Here is a 15756-nt window from a genome sequence, read left to right as displayed (position 1 = left end):
CAGGAACTGTTATGCTTAAGCATGCAGCTTGTTGTTTCACTTTGATAAACAATGCAAATGTTGTCCACACACAAAGTGTGTGTGGAAGCGTTTGGTCTCGCTGGCTCTTTTGCAGGTTTATAAAGCTACGTTCCTGCTGTTATTCCTGTTTTGACTTCAGAACTTTCCAGTGCAGACTGTTTACAAATTGGACACGAAGGAGAACAATAATTGATTAAAAGCAATAATTTATTAATGTTGTTAACGTTTCCTGTGGATGTCCAGTTAAGGCAAAGCTATATGCATGGATTTACTAGCCTTATGGTAATTCATGTGCTTTTTCCTTGAGTCTCTGTCAGTGTGATACCTTGGAACAGGTTATTTAATTTACTGGAATATCTCTGATGACATTAATGGAGTTGTTGGTGTAGCTGAGAAAAGAGACTATGGACCTGCATTAATATGCTACTTTTCAAAAATGCAGTCTTAAAATCATCATCTGAGCTCCAGACAGCCTTCGCATGTCTATAAACTTTTCAAAGGGTAATATTTCAGAATGGTCTGTATGAGTTTGGAAATCCTATTTTCAACGTTCCCTCAAAAGAGGGCAGAAAATAAATAGTTAGTTTACTGATTTTCTTGCATGGTAATAAGGGAGAAAGCTCACTGATTCGAATGGCTCATTTTAATAAAGATGACTGGGTGTCCCAGCAGTCTCCCATAATGATTTTAGTTTAAAAAGGAGGAAGACGTATTTTACCTTGGAAAAGTTCCTTTAAGAAGCAGTAAGGCAAATTATGGAAGCTCTGTGTGTGTGTGTGTTATGTGTAAAACCACTCCTTATCCCAAAATGGGGAAATATACTTTACTTTTACTTGAATAAATAATATGAAAATCATCATATAAGCTACTGTTAACCTTTTTATCTCGAATGTAGTTCAAACTATTTAAATGGCTTTGGTCTTCATGTGGGAATGGAAATTAGCTCTTGGCATAGCTTGCTCTAATTGAAATCAGTTTGTGGTTTTCAAGTTCCTTCCCTGCTTGACAGATGATATCATTTCCTATGCTTTTTGTAATCCCCTCTGTTTTTCTAAGATTGTATAAAGCTAAGTTGAACTACACGTTTTAAAGTAACTATACACCTTTTTCTGACCTACTTAGGACATTATCCAAAAATCTTCACCAGATATTCACTCTGTATTCACAGACAATTTTACTTTTTGTTGAGGAATGTTAGTACATTTTTGTTGCCTGAAGTACTGAAGTACATCCAAAGTAGAACAAAGATGTATCATAGCTATTAGACACATAAGAAATGTAAGATACAGTTTTTACTTTTATAATTGAAGAATTAAGAGTACCAGTGTTTTAAATGCTAGACTGTTTTAAATCCTTTCTCCAATTGCATGTTTAACTTCTGTTCTGTGGATTCCTATTGCTATAGAAGGCAATACAGTTAAAATGATTATTTGTACTTGAAAATAAAAATAAAATTCCATTGACATACTTCTGAACTGTAAAAAGCCAAATGATGCTTAAGGGCTTTGTGCAACAGGAAAAATTCAGTGGTTGGCATGGCACCTGTTAGCAACAGGCTCTGGCAGGACATGCAATTTCTGTTTTTCAGTCCTGAGCATTTCAGACAGCACGGTGTAGGTATCCAGTGCTCCATCACAATCTACTGAAATGCTGATCTGACCGTAATCCTATCTGAGGAGGAGCCTTTCATGTGGTTCCTGTTAAGAGGGAAACCATTTCCCGGCTGCTTACTGGAGTGCTGGCCCCGGTTCACAGCTGTGTAGGACAGCGGGACCTGTAAGGAGGACTTCACTTTGTCGGGAGGCCTGCCTGCTTCTCTATGCCTGATGAAGAGCCTGACATACTTTAAGTTGTTCCTAATGTCTACTTAAAAAATATATTTGTCCTTATTACTAGAAAAATGCAGCACAGACTTCTATGGTTTACTGGCATGGGACTTAAGCTGCATGTTAGTCATTATAAATGATGGGGCTGTGGCTGAGGAGAGCGTGCTGCTGCTCCCCCGCCTCTGCTCCTTGCAGGGGAAGGTTGTTGGCTCTGTGGAAATGCTGTCTGTGAGCTCCGCAGCCCCTAAGCACCGCAGCTGGCAGCGCCTTTATCTGGAGATGGGGTGACCCCACAGATGGCATACAGAAAGAAATTGCTCTGTTACTTTTCCTTCTCATGCAAGAAGTCCTACCTGGGCAGATCAGCAGATCAGCAGCAGATATTGCGTGTGTTGGCAGAACCAGGCTGTCTTCAGGAGCTTCCCTTAAATGCTTCTCTTTAATACTTCCCTCCCACATTGTGCAGATGATAAGACTCTCTTCTTGGTGGTATCTGCCAGAAGTTTAGTATTTTTCCCTTATTAATGGCCTTTTCTCATCATTGCAAACTAGGAGACAAATTCTGTGCACTTATGCTCATATGAAATGCCTTTGACTTTGATAAATAAGGCTGGTATCAAATTCTTGCACCACGTCCTGTATTCCTTAGGATCCGTAAATCAATATTGTTTTCTGTACTGCCATTTTAAGTATCTGTCCTAAAATATGCATCCTTGGTTTCTGATTCACAGACTCAATCCCTAAAAAAAAACCAAACCCCACCCTTAGCAGACAGTTAAGTGTTTCTGACTGGTTTGATTTAACTGAGGAAAATCTTTTTTCCTTTGAAGTACAACACTGTAACATCCGGTGCATGAATGGAGGTAGCTGCAGTGATGACCATTGCCTCTGTCAGAAGGGTTATACAGGAACACACTGTGGACAGCGTAAGTACACTTTTATTAATGCAGATACTGTGTACAGTTAAGTAATTCTGGGATGTGTGGATTGGGCACCCTTTAGGACTAAATTTCAACTGATGTTGAGCTTGTTTTTGATCAGGTACAGTGGAATTTTACAGGAAAACACATGACTTTGTAATGAATGCCGAGTGAATTCTTTCTGATCAGGACTATTAAAATAAACATCATGTGAATTCATAATAATTGGATATAACTTGATCCTGTAGTTCTCACACTACCATAATTCCCATTGACCTCCAGGGCTTTCCACTCCCTAGAGCAATAGGCCATACATTTAGATTTTACATGGGATTCAGTTTTCATCTTATAGACAAAATTAAGCTTTTTAATACAAAGCTTTGTTTTAATTTCAGGGGTTTGCTTCAGACTTGGCTAGTATGCTTTAGGAATTTTGCTCATTTTGATGTTGTCTTGTTAGAGTTGATGGACATATTTTTGATTACCTCAATCAATCCTGAGCCAACAGCCATCCTGGATCCGCTGCTTGAAATCTTTCCCAAACTGACTCTGGTGGTCTCTTGCTCTTCTTGGCTGGAATGCTGTGAAGAAACTCAAATAAAGATGTAGACACTGATTTTAACCAAGGCTGTCATGTTGCTATCTGGTGAACTATTGGTCTGACAGGGAAAATGTGTTTAGCTCATTCAGTGAAAACCTTTTGTACTCTGTCAAAATCAATGGCACACTTTACATGAACTTCAGTGGGACCAGGAATTTACCCTAATAATCTGGAAGAGGATCACATGGTGAAAGGATTAAGAATTGTATTTCTGCCTTCTCTGTGAAATATCAAGTGGTAGAAGAGGATAAATGGAAACCTTCTTTCTACTGAAGTGAATGTGAAACGGAACGAAGAATAATATTACTCAATGAGCATCAAATTGTATTTGAAAGCCCCTTTTTCATGTGAATATTATATTTTCTGATTATTTTTGAGAGCAACTGCTTTTGGAGTTTATTATGAGGAAAATTAGGTTCTGAATCTAATGACAGCATCATACAGGGGAAGAATATCTTGGATTAACTGAGTCAAAATAGATAGCGATTACATTTCGCTATCCTAGTTGATAGCATGAATTATTTAACATCAGCAAACAGCTTTTTAATACTGGATTGTTTTTCTGTTATGGTAGAGGAATAAATACATTTTTAAATTTGCTTCCAAATAGGGAAAAATTTAGAGGATTTAGAGATGAAATTTTCTTCTGCACCTTCTATCTACAATCTCTACTATTTCAGTGTTTCTTTGTTGAAAGTTTGAAAGAGGTGTTATTTTGAAGTTATGGAATTGTCTAGCTATCCCAAAGAGAAAGGCTTTGAGAGGTCAGAAAAGCTGTGGTTGTTACTGTGTTTATATTGTGCTCCCTTGAAAAGATGAATTCATGATGCTAATGAGGCCAGGAAATAAGAAAAGATTGTAAGTAGATTCTGGGAAAAAAGTATCCTGTCCTGTTTTGTTTACCATTTTTACGAGTTTACCTGAGCTAGTCAAGTACATATGTCATGTCTTTCTGGAAATAGCTCAATAAAGATTACTTTTGCCTTCCCTCTGATACAGCTGTCTGTGAAAATGGATGTCTAAATGGAGGGAGATGTGTGGCTCCGAACCGATGTGCTTGCACATATGGCTTTACTGGACCCCAGTGTGAAAGAGGTATGTGCCCTAAAACAGTGGAAAAAAATTGATGTTCCAACTTGCTTAATAGTAACTTAAAAATACTTAAATAGTAATATGAAATAAAATATTTAAATATTAATATTTTATTGCTGTCTATGAATAAGGTAAAATAGAATTAACATTCTTGTAGAATGCAACGTAAGGAAGCTTTACTGAAAGGAAAACTCCAGTCTAAGAAAATTATGGAGATATTAGTTATGGAATAACACAAATTAAAATGGTAACAACTTTCCTAAATGGCGTTTTTAATGAGAAAGAAAACTTTAGCATTGATTTAAAAACAAACATTCAATCTTCTTTTGTGATTTTTATATATCACAAGCATTGATTGGTATGATTTTAATGGTTAGTTCTTCCATTCATGGTATGTTTACCAAATGTCATTTTTTTTCCTGGGGCAAAAATCCACATTTATTTACTCTAGTGGTAGGGTTGTTGAGCCATTACCTATTCTAACCTATAGTTGAATTGATTTGATTTGGTTTTGTTAGTCTCAATACTGAAAATAAATTTTAAGCAGCGTTTTTACCAATGTGTGAGTTTCATAAGGATAGAGGCCAGGATGAAACGCACATGCAACTGATTAAGGCCTTTCTTTTATTTACTTTTTTGCTGTGAAAACACTCCAATGTTAGAGGTGGCAAATAAAAAATATTGTTAAGTGTTTTTACTCAAACTTGTTTCTAAGTCATCAGAAAAGCTCTTTGTATCTCTGATACGTTTGCTTACCAATGATAAGCAGCATCTTCCCTCTGTCTTTGGCATGTTTTGTTTTGGCAGAGTTTATTTAATTCTTCTTTCCATTTTGTACAGATTTATTGTTATCAATTTTAGCTTTTTATTTGCGTATCCATAGTGATAATCACAGCTGCTTCCAGATGAAAACACAGCTATACCAACTGTCTTACCTAGTATATGGATTTTTTTCAGGGTTATTAAACCAATTTAACGGTTCATTTGAGGGAGATATAGTGAACAATGTTTAGGTATAATCCTTTTGTTGAATTTTGTAATATTAAAAATAAAACATTTTCATTTGTTAGAACTATCAATTGATCTGTTTAGTTGGAAATCCATCCATACTACTCATACAATAGGTTGTGTTACATATGTATGAACCTGTGACAGAATAGACATTAATGACCTGATTTTGGGCTTGCATGTAGGGGATGTGCTTAGCACATGAAATTTCTGTCAGTGAGTGTGTCATATGATCACTGCTGTCAGTGCTGCACCTGGAGTAATGGTTGGATTTTTTTATATGGGCAGCGTAGGTGGGTGATGCAGAACAACAAATCTTAGGGGACCAAAGCTTTTCATTCTGTGCTAGAGCAGGCAGTAGGATGAAGCAGGTATTTCCTGCACTCCCTACATAAGACAAAATTGCTGTGTTGGCACCGTGTGAAGTCTTGCCAGTTGTCCACTCAGATGTTGTAAAAGTAGTTCAAACTGATGGTGAAGTTTTTCTGAAGATTGAAAGGTAGCTCTCTTCTGAATCTTGGGATTTCACTGCTGTAGAGGAGTAAGAGGAATGGAAAATTAGGTTAAAAATCCTAAGTTTGAAGAGAATGAAGGCTTTATAGGTAAAGAATGTACTGAATATTACTGCAAAGGCTTTGAATTTCAAGCTATGACTGCTTATTCTCCATGGGTGAAGGTTTTGAGCCTTCAGTCCGGTGAGGAGTTGTGAAGTGCAAGTTCAGAAGAAGATTGTTTAATGCTGCTTTTATGTTGCCTGATCTGGGACCAGTTTGACTCCACCTCATTAGGGCGAGTTTCAAGGCTGAAGTCCGCTAATAGCTTCAGTCCTGTCCCTCAGGGCTCCTGCCTTGTGTGGGGTGGAGTGAGAAACTGGTGACACAGAGCCATTTGAGCCAAATCATGCTGTCATGAAATCCCGTGCATGTTGCTGAGCACAGTTGAGGTGGAAATCTGTAACTTATATGCCTTGTCCATAGGCAGTTTTTACTTAGAACATGTGTTTGATTCTATAGTTATCAATAAAAGAGAAGATAGACATTAATGAGCTGTAGTATTTCTGGCTAATGCTCACTGCAGTACTGAGGCCAAATGATAGTCATATCTTCCTAGAAAACCTCTGAAATTTGGCTGCTTTGACAGAGATTTCCTGCAGCCTCTCTACCTAGCTGAGCTAATATGTTCCCCTCCTCTAAAAAGGGTGTGGTAGTTTTTAGTCCCAGAATCACATTATGCCATCAGAAAAACTTTTTCTGAAGATAACTTTTCAAGTATAAGCTAATGTTGGTCTTAGTCAGAATAACTTGCATTGTTCAGCACATGCACCTGTGTGGTCATTAGGGAGTTGTCTGGCTGCATATGATTTTACACATCTGTCAACTAAGCAAGAGGTCCATATTTTGAATCTAGCTTTGGAAAGTTATGTGGATTTGTGACACTCCCTGGTGGGCTTCTGATGTATATATGGATGGATGTTATCCAGTAAATTGACAAGATTCATGCGTTGTAGAGTAAAACTGTGTCTTTATTAGAAAGAAAAAAAAAGCAGGGGAGAGAACAAAACAAAACCAAAGCATCTCTATGCATGGAGGGGGGGGAAAACGGAAATTACCCAAGAGAAATAGTCTCTTAAACTATCACATTTCTGGGGGAAGCAGGAGAAGCAGATTGTTTTGAAAACACCATTTCTGGATATAAATGTAATGTGAAGTGATATGGTTTTATGGCATGCACATTCTCCATCTGTTTGCCTGTGGTTTGACTTCTAGGTTATGCCATGCCACAAGCTAGCAGTGATGCAAGTAATTTACTGCTGCGTATCATGCAGTGCTTTTCTCTACAAGCATCAACTAATAGTAACAGTCACAGAGTGTTTGTGGCACGTATGTCACAGACCAAAGAATATTCCAGCCTTTGCTGCATATGTCGTAGCTTAGAATTGTCTTGAATAAAACAGTGTTGGGGGAACCAAATTCATGGGGGTTATTCCAATATCTGATATGGAAAACAATTAAAATGTTGCAGGTAGTTGGAGCAAGGTTAGAGCCAGTTTGTTACATCCAGAGGCAAGTTGTGTAGTTCTGTGTCTACTGTTTTAAGTAGTTTTTCCATACATTTGGTCCATATCTGTAATACAAATTAGCCTGATTGGTATTACCTCAGTAAATGCTGACCATATGATTGTTAATGAAGATCTACAAGACTTCCGTGTAGGTCAATAGCTTCAAATACATGGACAATGAAAAGGCTTTATCTGGTGAAAGATCTGTTGCTTTCACAGCATAGCAAACTCCATCAAATTTGTGGCATGAGTATTTTTATGTATATATTCAGTCATTCTTTGAAAGGGTAAGAGCTGGCGTTTGACAGTTTTGGCACACAAATTGCTTTTTGTGTGACTTCGAAGTGTTAATGATGGTATAAAAAACTATAAACATGAGCAAAAGGAACTTTCAGATTCATTGTTATCAATGGAGTTCCTCTTCATGTTCTGGGAGTTTGTACTATGTCACTGGTGAGATACGTTCTGTCAGAGCTGGATTGATAACTGTAGCATGGTCAAAAGTGGCACACATGTATCATTAGCTCCTTAGCTGTTGCATATGGTGTTCAGCACCTTTCCAGAGCGGGGGAAGCCTCCTGGGCGTACTGTCAAGTATATGCAGGTGTACCATAAGCACAACAGAACTGGTTTTTCTGTGGGATAATGTTCATCAAAAAGGTGAACTTGACATAAGCTGAACAGTAAAAGTGTAGTGGAGTTGGAAATGCTTCTTACAGCAATTTAAGACACATTTAAAATACATAGTCCAGAAAGGAAAATATTTCATGGATATTGGCTCAGTTAAAATTTGAACTTCAAGGATTCCTTCTGGAAGGTGCTGAGTTTTGTGGCTGCAATCCAGTGATGGGCTTTGGCATGCATTTAAATTCAAACCTGAGATGTCAATATGCCTAAAATTACGCAAGTGCTTAAGGGCCTTGCTGGATTTTGGCCCAAGCTTTCAGAGTCAGTTAAGATCTGAGAGGTGCACTCAGCTTTTAGCATATTGTTTAGTCATACTGTTAATGAAATGAAATCACAGGTGTCAGAAAATGAAGATGCAAGCAAAGCAAAATTTCTTTTACTGGTTAAAAACAGGATGCCATCTTTGTGCCATTTTACTTTTAATGATGAATAACTTGAATGAGTTACAGATTCTGGAGTTCCTTTTAGGTTCACTGAAGAGACTGAGAGCAGGGTCTTAGCTTATGTTACCCAGAGGATGATTCAGAACATTGACAGCAATTTTTATTGTCTGTAAAAGAGCCTAGGGGATTTAGCTGGCTATTTGAGATGCCCACATTTGGGTCGTGTGAAAACATCCCTATGTCATGCACTTTATGAAAGTCCAGAGGAAAAAGTGATGTTAAAAGCTCAGAGATCAGACATCCCTATCAGATTTGGTAGAACTGTGTCCTCCAAACTTGTGCATAACAGCTTTCTTGACTCTTTGAATCTGTTTCTCTTTGGACATTTGGATGATTATGCTTTAAGAGGGTGAATTCTGTATAATATAAAATTGCACATTGTTGTTATCCTTGTATTGCAAAAATGCAATGAAATGTGCTTTTCTTTTTCTGTCTGGATCCGTTTAGAGGAACACAGTAGAAGCTTAGAATGTGTTACAGCCCTGTTTGTTTATTTGAATGCTTGTGACAACATGAGGGGCTCAATCCTGCTGCATTTTGGAGTTTTGCCACTCGCTTTGCATAGGAGCAGAATTGGGCCTGATGTAGTTCAAACATTAAAAACGTACCACGTGTGTTTTGTTTTTTTCTGGACTCAGAGTATGAGCAAATGATTGCTTTTTCTTCAAACAGAGTCGTTTCTGTACTGCTCCCTTCATGGCAGGAATTTTTGCATAATTTTTAATTATATTTGGCCATTATTAAAAGTTCCCAGAATTAATGCCATATGTAAAAATATCTTGCCCAGAGCCTCTCCATCAAAGTGCAGCCACTGAAAGTGGTCGAGACTAGTATAGTGCTGTGTATATTTTTTTCTTTCTAAATATTACAACGGGTAGAATGTTTTCACAAAGAGGACACTGCACCCCTTAGTGTGCCCCGTCTCTGGTATTTAGTCTAAGTGGAAAGTAAATAACAAAGTGTAGATAGCAGTAAAAGTATGTTCCCAAAGCCTTATGTTGCATTTAAAGTAGTATTGCAGCATATGGTAGCTGGCAAACATTTGAATAAACTTGATTTCTGTAGCTGTCTTCCAAGAAACACATCTGTTGACATAGACATGTAGTTTCTGCAGCCCTGTAACATGAATGCATGTACAGTATTATAGCAGCAAACTAAAGGATGGCTAAGCTGGAAGGCTTGGAATAAGGATTCTTGCACACCATTTTCCCCCTGAAAAATTATGAAAAATGGCTTCAGGCTGAAGGTAAATACATTCAGTCACAGAGTGACATTTTACTGTCTTTAAAATATTTTAATACATGTTGCCACCCTTGATGTCTTTCAGTTTTAAAACAAAAATTCAATATCAGTGTCTTGGATTATCTTTTCTGTAAAAGAGGTTGAGATAAGTGGATGAGGAGTTTTTTAATTTTTAAAATTGAAGCTGCAGCTTAATGGTGAAGTCAGCCTCTGCAGAATAACTATGTGTGTTTTAAGATGGTTTATAATACTTAGCAATATAATCGATAGATGTCTGGATCAGAACTCGGTACAAAGATCAGTCCGTTATTTAATGCCAAAAAGCATTTTTAGGATCTTGTGTATGTGAAGGCTTTTATCCATTGTTCTGCTCCTTGCAAATGCACCCTATAACTGGTCCTATGTTGCTTGCTCTATGCTTTGTGCATCTCAAAATATCACATAGCAAGTTTTAAATGTTTCTTCAGATATGTGCTTAAAGCTTAATCAAGATCCATAAATGATTCAGTACATATGGGCTTAGGTCTCTTGTGAGATGTGAGGGCTCCAACTTTTGTACATGAAGCTGAACATTTACATTTTGTTCCAAATTGAGTTTTGATTTCAGTCAAACAAATCCAAATCCCAAGTTTTCATTCAACTATTTGGCAGCCCTTTCCATATTTCCATGCCTTCTTGATTGGCTGCTAAGGGCACTGACCTTTAGATGTGCAGTAAGGTATTATTTGGACTTTTTTTTTGTTTTAATTTGATTTTTGTTGTAGCAGTGGAGATGCATACAAATTTAATCACAAATTGAGGAGCCCATATTTTGGTATAAATAATAATACAAACGTTTGAATGAAATAGCTGTGTTGTTCTAATCTGTAAGAATTGGTTCTTGCATGTAGGACATTGAAGGGACTCACATGAGAATCGCTGAGATTGTTCTCCTGGTACTGCAGACAGCTTTGTTGTTGAACCTGATGCCTACCTCCAGGTGTGCTGGCAGCCTGTGGCACATGTTTGCTATGCAAGAAATTCAGTTCTGCTTTCATTGCAGACAGGGGCTGAACCTTGCGCTGCTTTTCTTGTACATGGTACTTGTGACCTGCCTTGTAGTGTCTTTAAGTAATGAAGGGTGGAGGTCTGTTCTTTCATCAAGAGGTTTTGTTGAAGTTACGTACATGAAGAGATGTCTATGTTTGTTTGGTTATGGGATGTTACATTAATACAGATATGACTTTTATATACACAGTGCAGGCAGTTGAAAGATAAAACTTCCCTGAATGGCCTGCGCTCCCAGATCTGCGCTATGTGGAGCTCCAGGGAGAACTGGGAAGAATCTGTCTGATGTGTTGTATCGTGAGAGTCAGATTTTTTTGTGTGCAGAAAGATTGAGTTAACTTTTATTGATTTTGGTTGTCATTGCAGCATGGTGTTGCATTTGACATCTTCAGAATAAGTGTCGTCAAGCCATTCTTGCTCTCTTAGTTCCATTGTAACATGCCTATTTTTCTAATCTCAGCCATCTCCTGATTCCTGAGTCACTACAAAAATTGTAGAACATAAAATACCTGAGCACAACTAATTTTGCATGGAGCTTTCCATAGAAAAGGTGCTTTTGAAATGGTGACTCCTGGAGTTGAACATGATACAGGGAATGAGTAAAAGCAGCTGAGAACTTATCTAACAGTGCCCACTTAGCCATTTATGGAGAAAATTGTTCCTTCTTTTCTGGGCTGCAGTATATTTTGATATAAGAAAGTACAGCTACCTGAAATCCTTTCATTTGTTACAGTGAAAACAAATGTTTTCCTTGTGAATCACCCTGAAATTTTATATGAATATTTTCCATTTGTGCCTTTTTTCTTATTGAGCTGAAAATTTTTGTTACAGTTGCAACAGAAAAATTCAAATATCGGTATGTATGATGCCTCAGTCAAGTTTGTGTTACGGACTTCATTTTTCTTTGTTTGTTGGTTTTTTAAAGTGATCTAAAACTTTCATGATGGTCAGCTCTAACAAAGAAAAGAGAACCTCTTTTAAAACATCATAGGTCATACCTAATGCAGGGATAAACTGACAAGGACATTTCCAAGTAAAACAATTCTTTTATGTAGGTCAGCTGCAAAATGCTAATGAAAATGCATCTTAAGCAGAGGTGCTCAGAATAGTCAGTGCAACTGTTTTGTCACATGTAAGTTTTCTTGCAACATATTTGTAAGAGTTGATGAAATCTCTGTAAAAATTAAACCAGTTCTAAAGTAAACTGTTACATTTAGAAAGATCTCTTCTGTCCTATCTCAGCATAAAAATTGCAAAATATTGTAGGAAACAACTACCTAAGAGCAGCTGTAATGACAGTCACGTTCACACTTCCAATTGCCCTAGAGAAGTTCACGAGTAATGACTGAGTGGTTTTAGATTTTTTTTTTTTTTCGGTGACAGCTTGTACGGTTTGGCACTCTAGAGAAATGCTGTAGGAAAAGAGAGGCCTAAATAAGGTCTGAAAAGAAAGGAGCCCTAAGAGAAATATCACTCTCCAAATTCTGCTCTGCTGTAAAACAGAGCCTAGCTTTGCACTCCTTGTCCAGAAGAAAGTCCTTTTGGAAAAAGGCGGAATTTCCTTATGTAAAGAAACCAAGATTCAGTATTCTCTTTGTAGGTAGATGTGCAAAGGCTAGGTATAAGTAATTAAAAAAACCCATGAAAGTTAGTAGAAGTGCATATGTGTGTGTACACTCATATATACACATATGGTTTTATATTTTAAGAAAAGAAATGTGAAACCTTGTAAGCACCTGATTTTTGACTGTGATGTTACACATTTACTATGTGTCTGTTGCAGGTATTACCCAGGCTAAATTAGCACAGGTAGGTTAACATAACTGCAGTCTGCTGTGCCATAGTCTTTAATTTATTTTCATGGTGGTATAATTCAGATTACAGGTCCCATTCTGAAGGGGTGGCCTATGCACTGTTTTCCTTGATCCTGAATGTTTAACTTAGCGTGTGTCTGCTTTTAAAAAGCATTTAACTCAAGTAAGCCTGGCTTACCAAATGATCTTGCTCATGTTTTATAGTGGCCCTGTCCTCATCATTTATGTTTTTTGCAAAGTTTACCCAGTGATTGCCAGGAGTTTCAGTACTGTCCCCATTTCCTCCTTACTCCTTGGGATGAACAGTCTGCTGTGTCCCTCTAGTGCTTTTTCTTCCAACACAGAGGTGCTGACAGTCATAGAGAAACAGGAGCTTAGCAGAAACCTGAATGCTCGCAGTTTTTGCCTCCCTGGGGAAGTGGTGACTGGTGGCAGATGCTTTCATCCTGCACCACTATGCAGAGCATGGGACAAAGCCTCTGCTCCACTGTGCTGAAGCAGAAGGGTCCTTGCTGGCATTGCAGCAGTCTAATAAATTCAGTGGTATTTTATTAGACTTACCATTTTCTTTCTTGTTTCTGTATACAGCAATCTCTTAGTGCTCTTTGGTCTCAAGATTAAGCCATCAGTTGTTGCACTAAGTCCTTTTACATTGGTCCCGCTGCTTACAATGGCTCCATTGAATCTATTGATAGATGAGTTCTCAGCAAGGCTGGGGAAATCAGTTTATCTTCAGCAAAAACAGGCAGCATACTAAAATGCATATCTACTATTTAGTGGAGTAACTTCTACCTATCAAAGAATGTATTTACATTTTTTTGAAAATAGGGCCATAAGAATTACAGGGGAGAGAGGATAATTTCTAACAGTATTTCAGTTTACAGAATTGCTTGGGGTGGAAGGGACCTCTTGAGATCATCTAGTCCAACTCCCCTGCTCAAGCAAGGTCAGCTAAGAGCAGGTTGCCCAAGAATGTGTCCAGCCAGGCTCTAGAAAATATGTTAAAATATATGTTAGTCTGTGATTTGTAACACCTCCAACTGTATCATTCAGACCTGCTAGCCATTTAAGGAAGATCCAGTGCTAACATTGTCAAAACATTCATAATCCTGGATGTTTTGTGTTTTTTCTTGTTTGTGTGTTCTACTATCCAGAGGGTGTTTGTCCTGTGGCAGTGATTGATTGAGTGCTGTGAAATGAAAGCACATGTTATGCTGATAATTTCTAGTGTACTTGCCTAATAAAATTCTAAAAATGGAACAGTTAGTTTAAAAATATAAAATAAGCTGACAAAATTACAGTGGTTCACGGGGTGTGGGATAGGGAATGGTTTTAACTCCTACTAACGCTAGTAACTACAGACGTGCTGTCAGGAGCATTTTCCTATTTGCACTTGACACTGGCTGTACTTATCTGCTTGTCACTTAAAACAAAAAGATGGGGAGACCCATTAGGTACTTGACTGATAATTTCACCTGATTTAGGAGGAAACTGGGTCCCTCAGTGATGGGAGATTTTAGGATCTCAAAAACTCCTATGTCTGCTTAAGTTTCACAGAACTACAGGAAGAAATGAAGCAGTAAACATACAGCGGAAAGAGCATGCTGTGCACTTTCTTCAAAGTGCAATTAAGATGGATCTTAAAGTGAGACACCTTGAACTGCTTCTTCAAGGGCCACTGGACTAGTCTCTGTGCTGGAATAGTATGTCCAAACGTCTTAGTTCATTTGGGCAGTACAGTGACAGAATACTACTTGAGCTTGAAATGTTTATAAGAGGTAATAGTAAAACCAGTGAGAAATGAAATATAATTGTCCTGCTGGGATATGATGAAAGTCTTTATGAGAATCTCTGTGTCCCGGTGGGACAGTATGGGTGGTAACTTGGAGAGATTCATTAAATGGTAGTATGACAGCTTTACAGTTGGATTAATACAGGTTTCAAAAGAAACGACAGGGTCAAAAATTACTTCCAGGCTGCAGTCTTGAAAGGCAAAAAGATCTACCATTGAAATGGGCAGTTAAAAAAAGAGGTAAGTGATACGTAGCTGTGAGAGGAGAGTCAGTGTTAGATTACTTGGGCTCCAATAAGCTTTAAGATAAGATATAATTTAATGATGCAGATACTATGTCTGGAATTGAATTGCACCACATGGTGTGAATTATTCCAGTTACTTGATTCTTGCAGTGAAGAGCAAAGGAGTAATAAGTGGACAATTTGTGAGCTTTTTTGAGGGATTGAAATAAGGAGAGGGTAAAGTTTTAATACACTGGAATTGGGTAGACTTACAGGGGCTCACAAAGAAAAAAGCAAGAGAAGCAGGTGAGGGAGGAAGGTAGTCAAGAAGAAGATGGCAGAGGGGATCTAGCCAAATAGTTTTCACACATCTCAGAAAGAGAGCATTGAAGGCAGGTTGAGAAGTTTGGACTGCTGCTTGGACAGGGGAAACCCAGCGGAGATGTACATTCCATTCATCTGAACGGCTCTTCTAGTAAAAACATTGCTAGACACAAGCACAGTCCAGGAACGGCAAATGATGAATGACTTAGCAAGCTATCTTGCTGGGTATTTAATCTGTGTGGTTATCTAAATAATTTGAAATGCTTCTCTTGGCCTGAGCCAGGCTGGGCAAAATGAAGTGCCATGCATTAAACCTTGTGCTATTTCAGCTCTCAGGTCCCAGCAGGAACCCAAGAAGATATGGCTCCATGAAAGGTGATACTATATTAAACTAACAGTACAAGTTGTATCAAACTCAGTTCCAAATTCAATACAAAAAGTCGTGTTTTTAGAAGGCATTTTAAATCTAGCACTAGCACTTCAGTCACTTGCTGATGTCAGTACAAAAAAAATGCTTTGTACAGCTGCTGACTGCAAGGAAGATGAGAGGTTAAATTGGGTTAGCGGAAATGAAAGACGTGCAGTAGAAGTGTTGGTATCAGAATGTTTATGGAATTTGTCATTAAATAACACAAGTGTTTAAATTTGAGGGCCAA

At 37.9% G+C, this 15756-nt stretch overlaps 1 protein-coding gene across 2 annotated transcripts in view; it reads left to right on the top strand.

Moving 5' to 3' along the window:
- The window catches only part of FBN1 (fibrillin 1), a 158934-nt gene that overhangs the window by 20862 nt on the left and 122316 nt on the right, over positions 1–15756 (top strand). For both annotated transcript variants that reach the window (XM_030014786.2, XM_030014785.2), the window contains exons 5-6: positions 2678–2773; positions 4368–4463. In XM_030014786.2, coding sequence (XP_029870646.1) covers positions 2678–2773; positions 4368–4463 — 192 coding nt within the window. The remainder of the gene's footprint in view (positions 1–2677; positions 2774–4367; positions 4464–15756) is intronic.

Source organism: Aquila chrysaetos, chromosome 5 (assembly GCF_900496995.4).
Source record: "Aquila chrysaetos chrysaetos chromosome 5, bAquChr1.4, whole genome shotgun sequence".
NCBI lineage: Eukaryota > Metazoa > Chordata > Aves > Accipitriformes > Accipitridae > Aquila > Aquila chrysaetos.
Note: the sequence above shows the minus strand (reverse complement) of the source record. Positions and strands in the feature narration are given on the sequence as shown.